This window comes from Pleurodeles waltl, chromosome 5 (genome assembly GCF_031143425.1).
Source record: "Pleurodeles waltl isolate 20211129_DDA chromosome 5, aPleWal1.hap1.20221129, whole genome shotgun sequence".
In the NCBI taxonomy this organism is placed as follows: Eukaryota; Metazoa; Chordata; class Amphibia; order Caudata; family Salamandridae; genus Pleurodeles; species Pleurodeles waltl.
Genome location: NC_090444.1, coordinates 818,371,947 through 818,388,911, shown reverse-complemented (window position 1 = coordinate 818,388,911; position 16,965 = coordinate 818,371,947). Strand labels below are relative to the sequence as shown.

General features: G+C 42.7%; 1 protein-coding gene across 1 annotated transcript in view; it reads left to right on the top strand.

Moving 5' to 3' along the window:
• C5H6orf58 (chromosome 5 C6orf58 homolog) overlaps positions 1-16,965 on the top strand; it is a 491,403-nt gene that overhangs the window by 383,629 nt on the left and 90,809 nt on the right. Inside the window, exon 5 of the mRNA XM_069236737.1 lies at positions 1,159-1,397. Coding sequence (XP_069092838.1) covers positions 1,159-1,397 — 239 coding nt within the window. The remainder of the gene's footprint in view (positions 1-1,158; positions 1,398-16,965) is intronic.

Here is a 16,965-nt window from a genome sequence, read left to right as displayed (position 1 = left end):
GACCGAGCCTGTTACATGGATAATTGCACGTTTGCTGATATGTTTGACTCCGAGTAAACTTCTTTTTCTTTTCTGTCTCTCCTTAACGTGCCACAAGAAGGACCAAGTGGAAGAAGCCTTTCATTTCGAGAGTACTCTCAGATGTTTGTCTCTGCCCACAGTTGGAGTGGATGCTGGTTTCAGATTAGGAAGGAGTGGTACATCATTTCTTGAGACAGCACCTCGCCGGTCCACTCAAACTAGGCTTAGTTTTCTATCTAATTTGTATTAAACTTGTAGACTAGTATTTGGTCTCTGATATAGGTAATTTAGGCACACTTGTCCTTGGTTCGAATGATTTCGAAGGACTGATTTTGCTGTTACAAAACTGATTCCCAAGTCAATCAGCTAGAATCGTCTTCTCATACTCCATTTGTATAAGCGGAGGCACGACCTTATATTCGCTGTATCCCATGCTGCATATGATTGTGTTGATTCTTTATTAAATAGCCATGGCCTGGATACAGAGAGTCACAAAGCTCATTCGAGTTTCAGAATTACTGTTGAATGAGAAGAAGACGTGGTTTGTAAAAGGGGGAGGAACGGCTCGGGTGAGGCACGGATGGTTGGTGAGGTTTAGCAAGAAAAAATAGCTAGAAAGAAAATAGTAGTGTGACATCTGGAAGAAATCTCTTAGAAGAAGCATAAAATAAGAGATAGAACATCATAGGGTTCAGGGGTGCGAATAAGTCAATCTTGCTCATCGAGAATACCATTCTCTGACTCATGAAATAACATGCCCTAAGGAAAAACGCAGTCCTTTTGAAAACAAAAAACCCATTTCACAGCAAAGTTTACAAGTAGTGACTACAACATCACAGTTGCCATTCGGGGAAATGGTAATAGTGTACTTTTCATGTGTCTAAGGATAGGTTTAGAGGATGTCTGGCGGAGGACAACAGTACATGGTGATGGAGTAGACCTACATGTTACTCTACACCGCACAAGCTCTTGCATTAAACGCTTCCGTTTTTGTAGACACCTAATGACCGGACCACCGGTGCATATTCTATCAAATGTAGTCGAACTTCACTATGTGCTGTTGCATCGTGCATTCTTAGTAGAAAGGTGATTTCCATCTCTGACTTCTTTACCTTTGTTTTTTTTTTTGTTTTTTAGATTAAATTTCCTGTCAGACCCCGAAAAGCAGTTTAACCAAGACTGGGCAACAGCGATAAACTTCATCGGTGATACCCGTTTTCGAACCGACTATGAGACTATAAGTTCATTTCTGCCACATTTACCACACCGTATATTGAGGAATGGCGATAGATGCCCACTGATCACTGATTTCACAGCAAAACAAAACATGATCTGTCAAATGTTGAAATGGCTTAATAACCTGAATACATTAAGTGGTATGTATCTTTTTCATGCATGTGTTTTCAGATTTTTAATATATGGAGAATGGTTGAAGATAATCAAGCATCCCTAATGTATCATTCATCATTTCATCACCTATAGAAAGCCAAAGACTGAAAGAGCCCAATTGTGAAAGTGTATTTAGACATAAAAATATATTTCCGTCTACAAAGTCCTCCATTTATGCTTACAAGAAATTCAAAAAAGGATTCCTGGAAGGCATAATTGCACTCGCGACTTTAGAATGATCCACCGAGTGCCAAAAAATCTGCAGATGAAAATCCCACGGAAGGGTGGGGAAGAAGGTGCCCCAATGCACGGTTTGCATTGGAAGTGTAGAAACACCTAAAGGCATGTGCATGTCTGGTTGTTCCCTATCTGCGATTCAACGGTATCCCTCCCTGATGGTCATAAACTCGGCCTGGCTTCTATTGAAAACATAACGCCTACTCAGAGCAGACGCAATCAAGGGGAAAAGTGCACAATTACTAGGAACGCATTGCGCGTTAGAAGCAGTACATAGCACACGTCCGATGTGTGGGAAGTTTCTGAGCTTGTGTACTCTTTGGAAGGCTATGGCTCTGGTACAAATCCTGTGTTAGACAGCGTACGCCCACTTCTGCACCTTCGTAGGATGCTGCACATTGCGTAGGGTAGTCTAGAGTGCCAATGCAGGGACTGACTCCAGCAGCAGGCGAATCTTGGTATACATGGCTCTGTTCGGTTTTCCCCCCTGCCCAGTGCAGCGCAGAACATCGGGGTGCTGTGCTGGGTGACATGAAGAATTAGTAAAACTGGGCCTTAATGTTCAACAAAGCAAATTAAATGTCCAGTCACTATCTCTGCCACCCTAGGACTGCTGATGTGAGCATTATCACCCTTCTCGCTTTCTGAGCTTTCCACGCCTATCACCTCTCCTTACAAGAGCCTAGATCTCCATTGCTCTGCATTGTAATCAAGACCCCATGCCACTGGCAACCCTTGGGTCACCACTACATCAGTGTTTCTCTTTCGGACAAGACGAAAGATGCCAGTGTCCTACAAACGAGTCATCAGAATCCAAATCAGTTTTAGATGCTCAAAGATCGAATTTTTTATTGTTTAAACTGTATTACTCATTTTATATATGTCAGAACAGGGGAGGCTGAGGGAAACAGAGAGCTTCATCACCGGTGGACTCATTCCCAACAGAGACCTGTAATCCCAATGGGGACCAGTAAAGGAAGTTACAACCATTATCGAGATTGCAAGTGTCTAGGGGACCCTGGGTGTCTGTAGTGCTTCACCTAGACACCTCACAAGAAAAAACAGGTGAAATATTGACTGAAATGAAGTAATTCCCCACTTCTTTGGGGCTTTGATTACACAGGTGCTGAGAGGGCCGGACTGGGAACCCAAAGCAGCCCGGCCAAATTTTGTCAGACCAGCCCCCATAGGGTCCATTGCAAGCGAGCTTGACCATTACCACCACAATAAGTTTTGGGTGTTCTTCCCACCCAAGACAATTTGAGAAAAATGCAAAAACAGCGCGATCTACAACACGTTTTACATTATATATTCAATTGTTAAATTTTTAAAGCAAATTTACTTGGGGGCTCTTCAATAATTTCCCCACCCCGTCACCTTCTAACAGTGCCTTTCATCTTTCTATAGTCCCTCTCTCCAATGTATTTAATTTGTTTCATAGCCCCTCTCTTACTAGCGTAGGTTGTTGGAGTGCTTTATAACACACACAGAGACAATGAATCATACATGTATAAATAAGTGTGTAGAAAATGTTAGATAAGACAAAGGGGACTACAAGGTGTAGAATTCACATGTCATCCATACTAGTAGGCATTTTTTAGGGGTGCTTGGTCTGAGAAATCATTACCTCAGGATTCAGAATGTAACACAGTGGTTAGGGTTGTCTTTACTAATAATAATGTATTTCTACCCAAACAAACCGTTTTCAGCAACATTAGGTTAATCAAAGACTGGAAAGAGCATAACTTTCTAGCCTGAAGCATGGTGTTTGCGTGTAGCTCTTTGATGGCAGTTCATAGCTCACTGTGCTAGATTATGATTGTTATTTATGAACTGCACAGTAACAAAAGAATCTTTGTGACAAATGCAGTATCTCACTGATCATTGCACATAAAATACTGTTCTGTGATCTGCATAGTGCACGTTCTTTGCAGCAAGCACATTAACCCTCAGCACTGCCTTAGATGAGTCAAAACTGCCACTAGACCAAACTCCAATCTCTATCCAGCAGGTACATTAACCCCCAGACTTAAGTTGGCACCTTTATTGTTGCCTGAATAATGTTGGATATAAAAGGGGATCTGCAATGCTTTTAAAACAGCTGCACTGGTCCAAAACTGCCCCTCTCCCGCCACCCTACAACAAAAACTGACCTCCTCACCCACCCTTCCAGCATCCCGGGGAAATGCCCGATACAGCCAGTCTGGCCTTGGTGCTGATTCCTTTGTCATGCTGATGATTGTGCACATACCTCACAGCTACACTGCTGTGCTCATGCCCACCCACCTGCACGTTTACTGCTGCTTTCATTTATTTGCTCACCACAGAACAATCAAAGGACCATTGCTTTTAATTTACGCCTGACTCACTGCTGAACATTCGTTCCGAGGGCCCCCGATTCTTTGGTCCCAGGGAGCGCCACTTTTCAGTTCCCCTCTGTCGCTTCTCTGCAGTGCCCGTGGTGTGTGTGGCATCTTGAGGCACTTAATGGTGTTCAGGTTCAGGTATTTCCTGATGCTGTTGGAGCCTTGGCTGTATGCCACACTAGTTAGAACAAATTTCCCACCTCAACTGTGTCTGCCCTCCTGGGGAGCTGGGAGGGTGGACTTGCGGTGGGGAGGTTGAGCTGTAGGGCAGGACATTTACCAAAGCACATATCCCGTAGTACAGAGGAGTTGGGTCATATTTTAGCTGCACACCCCTTGAGGAGGGATATTCTTCTGATATTCAGGGCAACTGAAGGTGGAGGTGGCAGCCGTGTACTCATTGGAGGTAGGAGGTAAGTGAATATTTTTTTCTTTTTTAGGTTGAGCGCAAATCGCTCTGTCCCTGTTGTAATCTCTCTGTGGGCTGATTTCATTAGTGGAAAGCATGCATATGTCATGCCTCTTCCAGTGTTTAGCCTGCCTCGAGCGCACCGGTAAACTACTGAAAACATACGAGGCTCCATGTTTTTTGAATGGTTTCTGCACTATTTTTCTCTTTCTTTTGAAGGCAGCACGATCTCGCCAGGCAGAAGTTGAGCGCTTTGCATGACATTGACCCTTTTACATGGATATTTGAACTTTTGTCGGGTACATGGATAATTGCACTTTTGTGGTTACATAGATAGTTGCACTTTTGCCGATAAATTTCACTGCGAGCAGACTTCTGTTTCCTATTGTGTGTTTGCTTTGCAGTCATGGCGGCCGTCGGCACGCTTATGTGAAACTGTTTTACTTTTCAGTTTATGTCGCTAGAAAAGTCCTGTTAGGAGTTTACAATGCTAATAGCTTTAACTCGAGTAAACATGAGACCCATTGCATTGCAAATGCTTGTGAAACAGATTCTATCCAAGTCCCATTGTTTTATAAGGCCCTAACGAAAGAAATGAAGATGTTTACCTTTCAATGAGGATGGTGCCCCTCAGGAAGGCGCTGTGCTGTTCTCAGTTCAGAGGTACCTTTTCCTCGCTGAGGAGGAAATGGTTTAAAATATGTTCTTCAGGAAAGCGCATTATAAACAGAAAATGTTTGAGCGTTATTCACATGCAAATGCAATGAACATATCAGACCGAGGTCCCAGCATGAAGGGTTGTATGTCACCTTCTAAAATACAACAGAGTCCATATACCACTACATCGAATTTACTACATTGAAATGAGCCCCTCTGAGATTACCACAGCAGGGATTACAACTCCTGAGGTTACCACAACTGTGATTACTACCTCTGAGATTACCAGTGCAAAGATTACTTCTGCTGAGATTATCACATTTGAAATTACCACTGCAGCGATTACCACTGCTGAGGTTACCACTGCTGTGATTACTACCTCTGAGATTACCAATGCAAAGATTACTTCTGCTGAAATTACCACATTTGAAATTACCATAGCAGTGAGTACCACTGCTGAGATTACCACTACTGTAATTACTATCTCTGAGATTACCACTGCAGGGATTACCACTGCTGAATTACCACTATTGTGATTACTAGCTTTGAGAGTACCACTGTAGGGATTACCACTGCTGATATTACAACTGTTGTGATTGCTACCTCTGAGATTACCACTGCAGGGATTACCACTGCTGAGATTACCACTACTGTGATGACTACCTCTGAGATTACCACTGCAAGGATTATCACAGTTGAGATTACCACTGATGTGATTACTACCACTGAGCTTATCTCTACTGATATTATCACTACTGTGATTACTACCTATGAGATTACCACTGCTGAGATTACCACTACTGTGATTACCACTACTGTGATTATTATCGCTGAGATTACCACTGCAGGAATTACCACTGTTAAGATTACCACATCCGTGATTACCACAACATTAACTAAAATAGATTCAAGAGTAAGAGTACTGACCCTATGCTAACCTACACCTTAAAATGAAACCTTACTTTATAACTGCCCAACATCTTTATGGCCATACAGTGCCCTCTCCTTAACCCAGTAGTTACATTGTGTCGGGGGGTGCCAGTGGGCCCACCAGTACATAATTTGGAGGACTAGGACTCTCTCACTCTGTCCCATGGTGGTCCTATTGGTCTTTACAATGCATGGGCCTGTCCTGTCCATTAGTCCCACCCAGGCCTCGGCATAGACATGACTGTACCATTCTCAAGTGGCAGGGACACCAAGCGCTTTATTTTCCTGCATCCAATCTTATGTTAAACCATTCTGTGCCCAGGCAAAGACACGCTTTCATTTTCATAAAATAATATTTTGTACCCTGTAACAACTCCATCATTTCAGGATTTTTATTGAGTATTTGCCTGTTCTTTGTCCATGTACAAAGGCATGCGATCAGTTTGAGGTAGACCGTCCCCTTTGATATATTAGGAGATGCTGATTTGTTTAATTCTTTGTCTTTTTTTTCATTAGAACACAAAAAATGTGTCCTGCATGTTCTAGACCTGCTTCTGCTTTATGAAGGGTGTTTGGGAAAAGGCAGCTGCGTTTACTTCTTCACTTCCTGTCTCTCTGCAGTTCTAAATTGCTGGGTACCTCACTCACTCTAACTCACTCACTTACTCATCCTCTCTCCCACTCAGGGGCATAGCTTCAGGTGGAGTATGTGGGGTGTTACACCTCCACTAATAAATGTATATTCTGATGAATTGTTGGAAACAGGTGCTTTCAGTTGGGTGCGGTGAGTTTTCTGTCGGGTTTCACCTGGGATTTATACACGTACACACTGACAAAGAACACAGACTCTTTCTCATCCCTGTTTTGAAAGCCCCAAAAATGTTAATTATTTGACAAAATATTATGTTCCTCTCACTTATTATTCATACCAATCTGCACTGCTCTCTCTTTCCACTGCTAGTTAAGCCACTCTCATGTGATCTGCATGTCATTCGATGTATTTTAACAATGTAGTCCAGCCAGGGGTGGCTCCTGTAGGGATAAAGCTGCAGGGTGGGGCACAACAACATAAAATAAGTTTAAAAAAAAGAAACTCTCCTCTGCCGCCGCCGCAGCCTTGCTGCTCGTCTGGCTTCCGCTCCACTCGCTGCAGTCACAGGCTACCAGCCTGCCCAGCAACCAATCCTGATGCTGCTCTCGCATGAGAGCAGCGTTAGGATTGGCCGGAGTGCCCTGGCTTGGCGCTCTGAGGCAGAGTTGGAGCCTCTGCCTACTCTCTCCAACCAGGAAACACAGTGGTGAGTTGGAGAGAGCACAGTGTGCATGCGTGTTTGGCCGACCCGAGCCAGCCAGTTAAACATATATGCGCACTGAGGGGAGTGTGTGACAGAGGGTCCCTGTCATCGCCCATGGCCCCGCCCCCTGAAAAATGAAAACGATAATAAACACTGTTTATTATTATTTTCATTTTTCATTTTGCAGCTCTTGCTGCTGGAGGGGGGGGGGCAACACATCTCCGCCATAGTCGAGTGGACTTCTGTTTCCTTTTGTGTGTTTGCTTTGTCCGGTTAGGAGTTTACAACGCTAATAGCTTTAACTCAAGTAAATGCGAGACCCATTGCATTGCAAATGCTTGTTTTCTTCTTTCAGGTATAGTGTCATTCTTTGTTCTAAACGTTCAACTTAAGGAAGGGGTCCAGGGGCACAACAGATATGACTGTGAAGGACAATATGAGGAGGAAGAAATCTCATGTAGAAAAGGGTAAAACAAGATACAAGGATAAATTGGGGGAGAACTCAGGAGAAAGCCCATCAAATACCTTTGTGGACAGCAGTGTAGCACACACGATCCTTAATGAGGTGTAAACGTAGCTACCTCAATAACGGATTTTATGGGAAAACATTTTAAGCAAAAAAGAGCTCTAGAACCTCAGGACCAGGGAAGGTTTCTATACAATTGGACTTCTTGGGCTGCGATAATGCGTTCTCTAATAATAATATTAAGGAAGCATGCAGTTCATTGGATTCTCCTTCTGGACCTTACAGTGGTGGAACAAAGGTACCTGGAGCTCCCAAGGTACCTTCAGCACAGTACACTGTTGTCACGGGCAACAGGCCTCTGACTAGGTTCAGGGGGGAGGGAGCCCCCTCAATATACTTTGCAGGGGGACCTTTAAGTTTCGTTCCACTTTGGGGCCCTCAGGAAGCTTTTCTAGAACCACAACTGTCTTCCTCCTGTTGTCTATTTCCTTCTCATTGTCCGGAGCAGCCCTTAGCAACTCCCCAGCGAGAGTGCCTCATGTAACAAGGAATATGGTTACTGGCGAAGTAAGTTGAGCCTCTGCATCACACAATACACTACCTCGGGAGACTATTGTAATCAATAATGAGGATGTGGCCACTTCTCCGTCCTTTAATGGTGAGGGGGTGATGAAAGGTGCAATGTCTTTGGACAATAAAAGCCATCATCACTACACAATGACTGATCCTACAGCCACATCGTCTTCAACGCTACCTGAAGTAATTCTGCTCATGAAAAATACCCTGTATGGTGTTCTGGAAACTATAGTTGTGAACAATGAGGGGTTAAAATCGCATACTTCGCTTCTCAATTATATAGCAAAAGATATGCGTGCAGTGAATGTGTGCATGCGGCCTATAGTAAGGCCAGTAGCACTACCAGAGAAAACTGAAGGAGATGTAAAGTTAGTACTCTCGGACAGTCATACTTTGATGAATATTTCTATAAGACCATTTCTTGTGAAGAGAAGAGGTGACCCAGTATTTTACCCAAGATCTACAATTTATGGAAACCGAGTATATAGATGCCAGGAGAATAGGAGAGAAGTAAGGCAACGTAGAGCTAAGTGCATCTCTGGGAAATGTGGGAAGTTAGAGATAAGAAATGTGGAAACGAAAGATGAGAGGGGACACAGAAGAGCTAAAAAAAAAAACAGATAGATAGATAGACAGATAGATAGATTTGTTATTCATTTTTTTTAAATAAATACAATTACAATATAAAAACATTCATTGTTTAGAAACCATAAAAAATGATTAAAGCATACATTTTCAGCATTGTATCAAGAGCACAGCGGATACTGAATAAAGCAGCTAGGCCCAGAATTCCTGCAGGTATCCGTCCCCTTGGCGTTGCCACTTGTGTTTACAGTTTAAAGAAAAAAATACATAACATAGCTCCCCAAATGTCCCAAATAAAACTGATAACTGCTTATGTGCAAATCTCGATTCCTGGCAATACAATCTATCTAGTCAATACATTGAAATTATCATAAAAATAAATCAATTTGGGTAAACCATCTTGGATATCATTCTGATAGAAATATAATGCCCAACCAACTGAATAGAGCATTAAAGAAATGTAAGAGGAAAGCCCTAGAAATGTTGTCATCTGTATCGAAAACAAATGACTGATATATCCCTATTTAGGAAACAAAAGAGGGCTCACAGCTCATGGAGAGGAGCCAGCTGTAGCAAAGGGAGCTTCTATAACGGCAACCCCCAGATTAAAATGTCACAATCTGCAGGGAAATACCAAACGGAGTTATTTGGTTCGATTTTCTATGTAATGGGCAGAAAGATAAAAACAACTAAAACCACTTTATAGATCCAAACTCCGAAGGTATTTAAAAGTTGTGCATCTTTAGAGTAGATGGACTCTAATGATCTCCAGCAAATTGCAATTTTAAACACTAAGGAAGGAATAGAAATATCTAAAATAGTCATTTATTCTAAATTGTTTCAAAGGTTGATATTGGATTATGAAAGGGAATTAAACTCGCAGAGGATTAGAATAGTGCAAAGGGAGGAAATAAGTTTGGATAAGTGGAATACCTTCCTTAACCATCACGCACGGGATAGGTATCTCCCAGCTTTTAGATCACCTGAGAGCAGCCAGGGTAAAGTACCTCGACGACTGATGGTAGGTTTTCACCAAGGTAGCATTAAAGTTAATATTCCACAAAGAAATAGTACAAGTCCAGACCACATCGTTAGATTAAGTAATTTCTTCTCCTGCCTTGATAACGAGTTTATGAAAAATGTTTATTATTTCAATATCAATGATTAGGGAAGGGGCACTCCAGAATAATAGACTAGGAATACATTAATAGAACATGCATCGTCTAAGGAGGTTGGTGGAGAATGACTGCTGGAACAAAATGCTGTAAACAATATAATTTATTTACAGGATTCTTGGCTATCAGGGAAAATTCCTACTGTAAATGGATTCTCATAAAACAGTTGTGAGGAACAACATAAAAACTCGGGACGCCCAACAGGGGGCTTATTAACGTTGGTTTCTACAAAAATCGGCAAACAAATTACAAGTGTAAAAAAAATGTAAATGGCTGCAAGCGACGATGATAGATCCTAATACTGATACTGTTAACTACAATCTATTGTTACTAGTAAATGTATATATAGACTGGGTCAATGAACAACCAAATCAGGGACAGATAACATGGTTCTGGGAAGAAATCTATCATCTGTGTACGACTAGTAATCATGTCCCGATTATGATCATGAGTGATTTCAATATGCACTTAAACCCAAAAAGAAAAGAGATAAGGCAGATGTGTTGGAGGCTTACAAAATACCCTTACCAAATTTCCAAAATTGCGACTTTGAGGAGTGATCAAGTATTGCCCTTTGGAACAGAATATCCTAGAAGGTTGACCACCCACGTAAATGAGTCACATCTTGCTTTATTATCTAGCTTGCAATTGGATGTAGATCTGGGAAGTATTAATGTTGAAAGTAAAGATACACTGTATTGGTACCATAAGGGCATAATCAAAGTAGCAGAATTCCTGGTGGCCTGATTAAAGAGGAAGTCACAATGTCCACAAACAATTGATAAAAAGATGTTATGTATACATTGGTTTGATTCAGAATGTCTTGCCCTCACAACTAAGAAAAGAACAGAAATTTAAGGGGGAAGGAACAAATCCAGAAAGGGGGGTGACTATCCATAAAATGCGTGCAGAGTATGCCGAATCAATTAAAGAAAGAGGGAGTATGATTTAACAAATTAGGATCGAATCCTGACTGTAATATCGTCAAAGGATATGAAGAAAGTTTGGAACCTAGCTGAAGGAAGGAGGGAACAAATGTAAAGATATTCTGGATTTCAATATCTCGGAAGAACCCTGGGTTGCCTACCTGCTGGAGTTGTGTTTGGCAAAAAGTGAGGTAATGTTTGAAGATTGGGTTGACCCAGATGAGGATCTGTAATATTATACACCCCTGTCTACAATAAAAAAGATGGTAAAAGGTATAAATCTGACCAGAGCTGTGGGTCTGGGCAATGTTCCATCAATCATAGTCAAATCCAACCCACACTGGCAAGCCAGCTTTTTTCATTTCACCTTTAATGTATTTTTGAAGAAGGGGACATTTCCAGAGAGTTGGAAGGGTGCTATAATTAAACCAATTTTTTAACAAATGACCCATTCAACCCCAAAAACTATTGCCAAATGAGTCTAATTGAGGTAGGGGCCAAGATATTTGCCAAATAAATCCTCTTTCATTTGAAAGATTGGATTAAAAAATAATAACTTAATTTCTCTTGACCACAGTGGTTTAAGGGTGAATACTCCACCATTGGCCATTGTTTTAGTCTTGGGGCTTTGGTCTAAAAGCATTAGAAACAAGAGGGAATTTGTTCTGCTGTTTTGTTGCTTTTTGTTCTGCTTTTGATCTAGTTAATAGGAACAGACTGTGTCAAAAAAGTGCAGGAATTGGTATTCCCAAGTTTCTCTTTGCAGTATTGAAAGAACTACATTACGATGACTGGGCAAGGGTGGAGCTAGATTCTTATGCGTCTCTTTCAAGGAAATTCACTGTATATAATGGCTACTGTCAGGGTTGCATTGGCTCTGTTACAAATGGGGGTTCTGGTTGGCTAGGGTATGCACCTAAGCCAGGCAGACACCCCCACTCTAGTCAGGGTAATGGAGCTACACACCAAAGATAACCCCTGCTCATCCACTTGGTAGCTTGGCACAAGTAGGCAGAATTATCTGAGAGGCAATGTGTAAAGCATTTGCACAACACACACACCTGTGATACAATAAATACACCACAAAGGAGGCTCCACACTAAGCCATACATAACAATATAAGATGTATTTTACATAAATCACAGACCAAACCATCATAACACAGTGAATACTTTGTCAACTAGGGTATTGTTAAAACATCACAAATAGACCTACTGCTAGGTTGCAAACAATGAAAATAATTACTGGGCATATGATTTGCTTTCTGAAATAGTACTTGTTGTCCTTGTCAGTGCAAAGTAAAACAACATACATCCATACAGCAGGCCCCGCAAACATGAAACCTGGAATGAACCATGCCCAGGGATCACCAAATACCACCCACAATTGCAGTCCATGCAGATATAGCATTGCTGCACTCATATTATATGTTATGCAGTAGAAGTTTCTCAAATGTAAGTTACAGGGCCAGTGGCCCACCTACAACATCAATTATGGTAGTTGACGGCCTCAGCAGGGAGGGGTCCTCCGCTGATGATTCCATCCTGCCCTGCCAGCTGGCTCGCCAATGCCCGACAAAGGTATGCACTATGTGGGGGGGAGGGCCCTCAGACCGCCTATGCAGGTGGGGAGACCTCTCACAATCTCTCTGCGGGTGAACTAATGACAGTGCCCCATGGGCTACTACCCGTTTACGCGATGAGGCCTGCCTCGGTCCTCTCTGCTGTCAGGGCAATGCCACCCTGCAGCCACTCCCTGTTGTGAACAGAGGGCCACATGGGAAGAGCATGCACGCGGCTCCCGGCGTTAGGGGTCCCCACTCACCAGGACTGGCAGCCTTTCACAAGATTCCCTCTGGCGTCCACCTCCTGGGTTCGGCTGGAGGGACGCAGCACTTCTCTGCCCTTTGTGGGCAATAACAGCCTCTCAGGGCCAGGTCCACTCTCCCTAGGTTGCAGCTTTGAGATAAAAGGAAAGGCAGAACAACTGAGCAGAGAGCGGCCGCCCTCGAAGCTTCCGCCTTCGGACAAATCCGACTTTGGACATGGGGCCTGCGCATGACCAGGGGGCACCAGAGGGAGCGCGCTTCACCTGCGCTTGTCAGTCACTGTTGATAGCCTCCTTCTTCCTCTCTGGCTGTTCCTCAACAGTGGGGGCCTCACAGGATCACCCTGCCCACTCTGCAGGTCGTGGCACAAGAGGGTAGCGCTCAGCACGCGCTGCACATACTTATAAAATGCTTCACCCCGGCTCCCAAAAAAGTGCTCAAAATGCGCTGGAGGAGACAGCAATGAGATGCTCCAGCCCAGGATATTGCACTCACTAAGCGCTATGGTTGCCAGGCCAGGGGCAGAACGTGAGCCCCAGAAATCTGATGCTGGCCCCTGGAAGATAACTGGGGCACACAGGAACAGAAGAACAGCAGCAGGCCAGCACATCAGGGTCCTTGGGGTGAAATGACAGTCCCTCCTGTGACCCAGCAGGCCATAGGTCAGCATTACAGGCAGGTCAGTCCTAATGGTGGTTCCTCCTGGTGTAACGGTTCATTCTGGCAGTGTGCAGTCTGTAGAGCCAGCTGCATCTGGTTACAAGTCTATGCAGTGTCTTAAAACATGGGGCTACAGTCCCTCCAATTATACTAAAAATGTATTTGATCTAAGGGGACACTTCACAGGAACATTAGAAGTGCACAACACCCGATTTTCAAACTCAGGCCTGACTCCAGCCATCAGTGGGAGCCCTTTGTGTGAGGGCAGGACACAGTCTATACAAGTGTAAGATCGGCCCCCAGCCACTCTCTCAGCCCAGGAAGACCATTCAGTATGCAGATGTAATCCTGTTACACCTCCACCCTCCCTGTGTGATGGCTGTCTGGAAAGTAGGCACAAAGCCCAGCTGTCCCTCTACCCCAGACGTGGATTGGAGTCTGGCTGCAAAGCACAGGTGTCATAAGCACTGTGAAATGCCCACTTTCTAAAAGGTGCATTTCCCCAATAGTAATAAAAACACCTGCACCAATAAGCAGGATTATCATTCCAAACATACAAAACATGTCCATGCTACTCCTCATAGATCAGAAATTACCACTTAGACATATATAAGGGAATTCCTCATTTTACCCTATGAGAGAAGCAGCACTCACAGCAGTGAGAAACCAAATAGGCTGGTTATCACAACCAGGTTATGCCACATAATGAAGGCACATGGCCTACCTTTTATCTACACAGCACACTGCCCCTAGGGCTACCTAGGACCTACCTTAGGGGTGACCTCTATGTAGTAAAAAGGGAGTTCAAGGCTTGGAAAGTAATTTTAGATGCCAAACCAATGTTGCAGTAAACTGCCCACGCAGGCCTTGCAGTGGCAGGCCTGAGACAGGTTTGAAAGGCTTCTTCTGTGAGTGGTGACAGCTGTGCTGCAGGCCTACTAGTAGGATTTAATTTACAGACCCTGAGTATATGGGATACCACTGTACAAGGGAGGTACAGATAAATCAAACGTGCCAAACAGGTGAAAGCCAATCATACCAAGTTTAAAGGAGAGAGCACATGCACTTTAGCACTGCTCAGCAGGGGTAAAGTGCCCAAAGTCCTAACGCTAACAAAAGAGGGTCAGAAAAACAGGAGGAGGAGGGCAAAAAGTTTGGGGATGATCCTGCAAAAAGGGCCAGGTCCCACAGGCTCTTACACTGTTTCCACTCTATTTGGCTGATCTACCCCCTTGCTTGAACATGGCACACTCCATTTTCCCAAGGATGGGTGGTCATCATACACCATGTCTACTATATGCGGATGACCCTTTTATTCTAGATGTGACACCGGCGGTTCTTCAAAGAAAACTATATGTTTTTAATAATTATTGTAAGGCAAATAAAATTAATAATAAATAGTAACCAAACAAATGTTTTAGTAATGGGGAGAAAAATCACAACATCTAAGTGGTATATTGGGGATATCTTGATGGAAGTGTCTTCTACATACAAGTTTCTGGAGATAAAGTTTTTGCATAACTTGCAGTGGAATTCTCATCTAGACTGCCTAAAAGTAGAGCCTGAACATCCGTGGGGGGAGGGTAGGGTTGAAGAAATTTAAGAGAGAACTTGGTGGTCCTTATTTATCACTGCAATTGCAGCTTCCAAAACTATAGTACCTTCTCAGTTGTTGTGTGGCACAGAAGTCCTAAGCCTTGGTTCTCAGCATGACTTGAATAAAGAGATGCAAATGCTCTAAAAATCTCTTAAGTCGTCCCACATCATCGATGATACAAGCTATTCATATAGAGCTTGGTTTAACCTCTTGGAGAAACATGTCAGCCAATATCACAATTCGATTTTGGCAAAGATTGCAAGCATGATAAATAGATATAGTTATCCTGTTTTGTATGAAAGAAATTTGGCATAGTGAATTGTGACTGGGATAGAGATTTTAGACGCTGGTTAAAGGATATGACTCTCTTTAAATTAGGATAATTTTAATAGTGAAGTTTCAATAAATTACAGCAAAAAAGAGCTAAGGGAAAAGGCTGCTAAGGAGTCCAGGAGGCAAGACATTTTGTGACTGTGGGCTAAATACAAAATGTTCTTGTAGGTATATTTAATAGACTACATTTATTTTTTTAACCTTAGGCACCAGTACATAAGGCCTATTATGAATACATATGGTATAAGAACAAGATCAGATGCTATAATGTATTGTTCGATTTGCGATTTTTAGACGTCGCCAGTTCCATAGCCAGATTTTCAGTAGCCGTGTGCAACTGGAATTGATTGAGGGGAAGGAAAGAGTTTCAACAAGAATGGTAATTTTATTTTCTTGCGCGTTTATGGGTGTGTCTTGTAAATGTATTTTATGAATAATTTTGAACCAAAGAGGCATTTAGATTTTTAGTAATAGTCAAATTAAAGATTTTATGTGCGCATACATTGCATTTTAATTGCGACTTTTAGTATTGATAAATTATACATATGAAGCTGCTACATACTTGGTTACATTTTGGTTTAATGGACTAAGGCCAAAATAAACTTGATGTGTCTCTCTCGCGATGGGGCTTTCAGGGACCGACCTGGAATGCATGAAGTATCAATGGGTCTTTGGGGGTGGGATACTGGGTAATTTTCCAACACACTCATGATCATCCACAACTGATTAAACTTCCAACATGAGTGTTAAACATTGATGTATTCATATGGCCCTCACCACACTGAACTATCGTGTGGTTCATGTACAGTTTACTGTAATGCAGAGAATGTGGAGATATAATAACCTTCGGAAAACAAAACATGCAGTGTGGGTAAAGTTCAAATTCCATGATAGAATAGACAATTATCTATTATTAAAACAGACTTACCGGAAAATACGACACTTTTTCAGGTTGGCACTTTGAGCTGTTTCACAGAACTGCTGCAGAACTAAGTTTACCAAGGTGTTGAAAACACACTGGAATATAATCTAGCCTGGGAATCTGATAATTGTAAATCCACCACGCATGGTACAGATCTACTATTATACTTGTTAATCTAATTAAGCTCAAGACAGATTTACATGACTCTAGAAGCAGAGAACTAGTGCAAATGAACAATACTATACTATTTACTCAGCAAGCAGATGCACTCATTCGAACTGGAAAAGCCCGCCTTAGGCACTGGGTCAACTTGTAATTGATACCAGTCACAACCTGTCTCTGTGTATTATGGGACTTTTTTAGTTCTTTTAAAAGACCCTCACAGGCCAATCTAGTTGGTGGCATGATTCATCATAGGGGTCCCACCCCAGGTGCCTAGCTTCTCCAGGGTGTGCTTCCATGCCTGATTACAGCAGAGTGGGTCGGTTGTTAAGGTTCTATGCACCTCCTGCACTTGTTCTCATCCAGCCTTTTCATGGTGGGGAAACGTCCATGAAAAGGCTGGAAGAAAACAAGATTTTAATCAGCCCGAC